The 6,604-nt window shown below is 47.2% G+C and overlaps 1 protein-coding gene across 3 annotated transcripts in view; it reads right to left on the minus strand.

The window, feature by feature from the left end:
- The window catches only part of fndc3ba (fibronectin type III domain containing 3Ba), a 91,053-nt gene that overhangs the window by 40,985 nt on the left and 43,464 nt on the right, over positions 1-6,604 (minus strand). For all 3 annotated transcript variants that reach the window (XM_070979889.1, XM_070979890.1, XM_070979891.1), the window contains 4 exons: positions 5,034-5,110; positions 1,759-1,990; positions 1,425-1,596; positions 896-1,026 (listed from right to left, as the gene is read on the minus strand). In XM_070979889.1, coding sequence (XP_070835990.1) covers positions 896-1,026; positions 1,425-1,596; positions 1,759-1,990; positions 5,034-5,110 — 612 coding nt within the window. The remainder of the gene's footprint in view (positions 1-895; positions 1,027-1,424; positions 1,597-1,758; positions 1,991-5,033; positions 5,111-6,604) is intronic.

Raw genomic sequence — 6,604 nt, forward strand, 5'->3', positions numbered from 1 at the left:
TCACGTCTTTGCACATGTGCAGTTTTTCGTGTAAGCGATAAGACTGAGCTGTGGTGTCTAAATCTCAGAGCTCAAAGGTTTCCTTCATCTCTAGCGGGACTCTACAGGTATGTGACTCCCCTCTCCCCCTCCTGTGCCCCCTCTCGCTCACCCACCCCCCCACCAGTGGCTCAGCCTTCACCAACAAGGCCGGTATTGTAGCAAGGGTAAAACGATAGCGCTCAGGGACGGGTTCAGCTATGTGGGTACTCAGACAACCTCTCTTGCTCCCTTCCCCACCGTCCCACCTCACCCCCCACCCCCGGATCGCTTCACCTCAGCGAGGCTGCATACATCCATTCATTTTTTTTTTTTTTTTGGGTGACATTCTGTGAGAAAAAAAGAAAGAGAGAAAGGGAGGAACGAAAGGTGTGTTTTATCTGGCCCGCTTGAATGCAGAGGGGCACCGAGGTTGAAGAGGACAAAGCCAGTCACACAGAGACGCAGAGAGAGAGGTCAGCGAGGAGAGAAGTTATTCTTCCACAAAGAGATATGAGCTGCTTTTGTTGCATGTTGAGATATGCAACAAAAGGCCTCACAGTGATGCTTTCAGACTTGCGGGCATGTTAATTTAAAGAAACACACAGATGTTCGAGTTTGTCTGGTTTTGGGGTGGGAAAGCACATTGTATTATAGTCCATATTTAAGCTCTGTCCCTGTGTGTGTGTCTTCTGTGCAGGTTTGTGTGTTGCCGTGAGTCTGCGTCCAGTGTGACGCTCTTACTCAATGTGTTATTTGATGCTTAAAAGCATAAAAACAACCAAAATGAAAAAACACTCAACTGTGAACCTCTGTTGCGGCTCATCAACACCGTGTGCCAGTCTCTCTCGATGCTTCGTGTGTGTGTATGTCCTACCTTGTGTGTGTGTCTCTGGTTCGCTGTTTCGTGGACTGCTGCGGAGGCGTCTCTCTGGCTTCTTCCCTCCTGGACTGCTGACGCCGCCCCCCGACCCCACTGACCCGAGCGACGGGGCGTGTGATTTGTTGCTGCATTACGGACGAAAAAGCAACGGCGTTTAATGTTAGTTACAGGGGAAAAAATGCAATCATGCGAGCCCAAACTTTGAACTCTCCATCCCTACTTGTAACCAGGAATAGCTCTGACCGCAGCGAATGACCACTTGACTTGTTATTGAGGTTTAGAAATAAACTGGGGACGCACTGATACAACTTTTTCTAGCCTCATAACTCAGTTCAGAGTATCTGCAGATACCGGGGCTTTTTTCCCCAAACAATCAGGGTTGTATTTTTGTTATATGCTCAACACTTAATGGTCAGATCATAGCCAGTATTCTTCAAACAATAGTTCATCATTTAACCTGTGAAAAAAGACAATCGATCACGGGGTCAAAGGTCTCAGAGGGCCACAGAAGCCGCATGGTCACCTGTATCCGTTGTGTGCTGGCCCCAGGCTGCCCTTATAGAGAGTGGAGGGAGGGGAGTTGAGTCGGTTCTGTCGCTCTAGTTGTCTCTGTTCCTTTATCTTTTTGGGCTGTGGCTTACTGTACGTCTCCTCCCTGCCTATGTAGTTAGACATCCCATAAACCGGGATGATTTCTGAAGGAGAGGAGAGCAGATGAAAGAAGAGAAGAGAATTTATGTCGGGCGAAAAATCTGCACAAAGCGTATTTTTAATTGGATTAATAATTGGATTTTTAATTCCACATAAAACCCTTGATCTGTTGGCAGCAGCATAAAGTCCAGTCAGCATGTCAGTACCTGGATCGCCGTACATGGGGGGAAGGTGGTGCTGGTAGTACTGGTGGGGGGGCAGCTCCCCGGGACTGACAGGGGGGTAGAAAGAGTGAGAGTTGGGGATGAAGTGAGGGTGAGCCAGATAAGGGGTCAGGTGGTGCGTGGGGGAGAGGGCTGGAGAGTATGAGGGAGGGTAGCACTCCGGAGACTGGGGGGTCACCACCACCCGGCGGACCCCTGTGGTATCCTCCAGCACCTGAGAAGAGACAGGGAGGTGAGTGTAAAGAGGAATAAAAACACCTCTGGAATTTCACAGTTAACAGTCCACCTGGAAACGCTGCCCGCTGACAGCTGCAAATGGCAGCGTGATGTGTGTGTTTGAGCAAACTTCAGTTCCCACAAAGCATGTGAAGCGAGCAGAGAGCGCACCGTCTGCGATGGCTGCACGCACTGCTGAGCGCAGGCTTCAGTGAGGCATTTAGTACATCAATAATTAGCAGCAGCAGCAGCAGCAGTTTTCTACATATGACTTAGAGTGAAATCACAGCTTTTTTCTGTATATAAAATGTCTAATATGGCTTGATAACACACTCATTTCTGTAAATATGATGCTACAACCAGCAGCCAATTAGCTTAACTTAGCACGAAGACTGAAAAAAGGGGGAAACAGCTGGCCTCCCTCTGTCCGAAAGCAACAAAATGAGCATACTAGCACCTCCACGTCTCACTAATTAACATGTGAAGTCTTGATTTTTTAATATGTGCAAAAACTGAATGACTGCTGTGGTCACCATGAGGTTAGCTGTTTCCCCCTGTTTGCAGCTGTTAAGCTAGGCTAGGATGCTAAGCTAAGACAAGATAAGATATAACATAACTACAGATCCCATGCTGGGGAAATGACATTGTTACAGACAGCAACAATAGCAAGAATAAACAAGGAGAAATAAAAGAAAAGCAGCTTCATACTAGATCACATTATTTCCTAAATTGTCAAACTAGTCTTTAAAATTCTACAATTCTTCGATTTTTACAGCTACTTAAAGATTCAAAGGAGCACCTGCTCGTTCAAACCGACACTGTCAACTGCTCTGTAAGAGGCAGGTGGCCGGCTTGTTGATTGGTGGATATCTAATAAAGGAATGAGCTGCATAATTTCTTTAACAAGTGAGGCATTGTGTGAACAGGATGCTTTGGCCCTTTAAGTGGTGAAAACAAGCGCTGCAATGTTGTCATCAGATGGTCTGCAGATTTCAATGACAACGAGTTTCAAACAACCGCCTCAAATTAACATAGATTCCATACATGTATGCACTTTCACATTCATGGACACACACACACACACACACACACACACACACACACACACACACACACACACACACACACACACACACACACACACATTCCAGCTATTCAGACACTTTCACAGGCCTACATTCCAAGCAGAGAGCAAACACACACTCCCTGCAGAGAGGGGAAGTCATCTGCTGGTTTCTAACAACAACAACAACAACAACAACACACACACACACAGAGTCATGCACACACCAAATAACAACCCCCAACCCCAAAACTCCCCCACACACATTGAGAGGCAACAGACTCAGTGAGTGAATACGACAGACAGAAAGAAAGAAGAGGGGGTATTAAAGAGGGTCATGAGGGGAGGAAGAGGGTTACAGAACTAATCCAAGTGAGAAAAACACAGAGGGGGAGAAGAAGAGGAGGAGAGGAGGCCCCCCATCAGCCCCATCATCCCCTCCTCTGCTGCAGAGGAGAAAAACAGAGTGTTGACAGGAAAACAAGGGCAAAGTCCCTGCATGAGTACATGTGGATCTGACCTACATGCCCACGCAACATTTACTGGCAAGGAGACACACACACACATATTCCAAATAACACAAACTGGAAAAAACACACAAGTATGCATGCACATGTGCACACACACACACCCACCATCACAATGCAGTCATTAGCACAAACCACCGAGGACATGCACACACGTGCAAAATCCATCTGTCAATACTTCCACCACCGCAGCGCTCTTTCTCCATCCATCCCTCCTTCCACCCCTTCACCCCACAAAAACCTACCCACCCAGTGCCTGTCTCCGCTATCAGCCGTGTTTATGTAAGAGTGACACTGTTTCCCGCTCTCACTTGGCCCGGTCCCTGCTAACACACACACCCACACGCATGCAAACACAAACACACACCCACGGTGAGCCAATGACCTGACTTCCATTGGCATGGGAACACAATCCCACCACACGCAGACCGCAGATGAGACAGCAACGCTATACTTGCGAGGACAGGCTTGTGTTGATTCGCTAACCTTTGACCCCTCCACACCACTAACACGGCAAACCTAACTTCCACCCGGCACATAATGTCAAACTTTGCATTCTTAAAAGAGCGAGGTTAAAATCTTCACTATGGGAGATCTTTCTCATTGATCTGCTCTTGTGAGGACACACACTCTCTCACACACACACACACATGTGAGAGAGTCAGAAAAACAATTGCGCCCTGACATCCAAAATTCAGCACATTCCTGCTCAGTGCTCTGCTGGTGGAGGAGGCTGCCTTGGTTGCTACTCTTTCTACAACAGCCAGGATGGGCGTACTGCCTGGTGCATGCTTTCAGTGTGGTTCGATGTGCACAAGCCCTCCACAAATAGCCTGACTTCCATCGTATTAATGCCTGCCATTCCTTAATGATGACCGCCTCGCCCGCATCTGATGCTGCTTATCAAAGACAAACACCGCACAAGTCAAAAGGCTGTAAGTCTGCCCGCCGGGCCTCTGCAGAAATGCGCAACTTCGCTTCAAACCCCTCGTGCTGCACAACTCGCCAACGCAGCCATTTTTGGCTGCACGTACATAATTTTTGATTTCATTATCATTGGTGCGCTTGAGGAATTTTCCAGAAACAAGCACGAGTGTGTTGAAAGAAACCACAAGACGGGCTGCTCAAACGGCACCAGTGCACTGACACCTAATTAAGAAATACTGAATGTATTTACCTTGGAAACATGTTAAATTATGACGAGTTTTTATACTTCATAACTTCTTACTGAGAAAAATACGATTCTCTGAGTCAATATTAGATCACACGATGGCATAAGAACCTTTTTTTTTATTTTTTCAGAAATGAAACCACTGGCTAATTAAATGCAGTCGCACACTGTGCTGGTCTCCTTCTGCGTCTGTCTGTTATTTTGACTGAAACGCTCCCACACAAACAGATGATGAGCCACAAAAAGAAAAGAAAAACACCCTGACAGAGGAAAAACTAACCTGTGAGATGTATCCTGGGGGTACGTGAATGGGGGGGATTGACCCATTTGGGGACATCATGGGAACCTCAGCAGGACCTGCAAAGGAGGAGGAGGAGAATTATTTATTTAAGCAGGCAGCTAATGCTAAAGTAAATTCTCATTTACATCCGTCAATCAGCGGCAGACATGCAGGGACAAACACAGGCGCACTCACTGAGGGGCAGGCCAGTGCAAAATGCCCTTTATTCCACAGAACCAGCCTTTATGTTTACATCAGTGGCTTCACTTCAGACTGAAAACTCGAGGAGAAGACCGTGTTTTGTGTCCTGTACGCGTGATCAACCGGCTGCTCGAATTGGAACATTTTGTTTCCTTCAGCTCCGCTCGCACGACCTCGAAAAGTATACAAAGATAAATGAGAACGTGAGCCGGTCTTTGCCTCTCATTTCTGGCTCCTGGAGACAGCGACGTCTGCATCGTGATGGATGGAAGTACAACACACGGGGGCAACAGGGCCGAAAAAAACCCTCTGCTTTCGAGGGGAGGCAAGAGAATTTAATAGAATTAGCAGATTGAAAATGATGTTGACTTTTCCGTTAACCATAACCCCCCCACCAAAAAAAAAAAGTCTCCCTCTTCCTCTGCCTCTCTGATGGAGGTCCACGGCTGGGAAAGTCATTGGGAAGCCCCCCATTGGGACAGCTGGAGGCAGACCTGGCCTCCGAATAAATCACTCTGCGCACGCACACACACACACACGCACGCGCGCACACACGCACACACACACACACACACACGGAGGCTCTTACTACCTGGAAACACACCTATAGATCCTGTGCATGTAAACACCTGTCACATGTCAGTTAAATATTGGGAAACCATGTTTAAAGGGGCATTTTCCCCAAATTATAAACACATACCAACACATCTATAGATGAAGTATGTTAGTATAAATACTTTTCACAGCGTTGCATTCTTGTGTCTCACTTTTTTAACCACTCCTGCTTTTCTTTCCATCTTTTTCACACTCATTTTCCCCTCTTCCTCCATCCTTCCATCCCCATTTTCAGGAATCCCTCCGGCACGATCCTCCCTCTTTTTCCTTTCCTTCACCCATTACTCACATCCTTCGCTCCCTCCTTTCTTCAAGTGTTACTCACTCCATCCTTTCCTCCCTTTCTTACTTCATCCTTTCTTATTTCACTCAGTCACACCCCCCCCCTTTTTCTCTCCTCTCTCCATCACCCTCCTGAAATCATCCTCCTCTCTCCTTCCATCCCTCACCCACTTTCCTGACCTCTCATCGGCCAAACACACAGGTAACAGTACAGTAAACACACATACACACACATAAACATGACCAGAGCAAGGTATGCAGTGTGGGCTTGTGTGTGTGTGCGTGTGTGTGCATGTGTGTGTGTGTGAGTAGGTCACAGGTATGAACAGACAGACTTCTTTCAGTCCTGTCTGCTCCCCTACCGTGGAGACTAGGAGGGGATATGAAAGTCCTCATTGATTGTAGAAGGTCATCGTATGGGGAGAAAACACACACACACACACACACACACACACACACACACACACACAGAG

The sequence above is a fragment of the Chaetodon trifascialis genome, chromosome 14 (genome assembly GCF_039877785.1).
Source record: "Chaetodon trifascialis isolate fChaTrf1 chromosome 14, fChaTrf1.hap1, whole genome shotgun sequence".
Taxonomy (NCBI): domain Eukaryota; kingdom Metazoa; phylum Chordata; class Actinopteri; order Chaetodontiformes; family Chaetodontidae; genus Chaetodon; species Chaetodon trifascialis.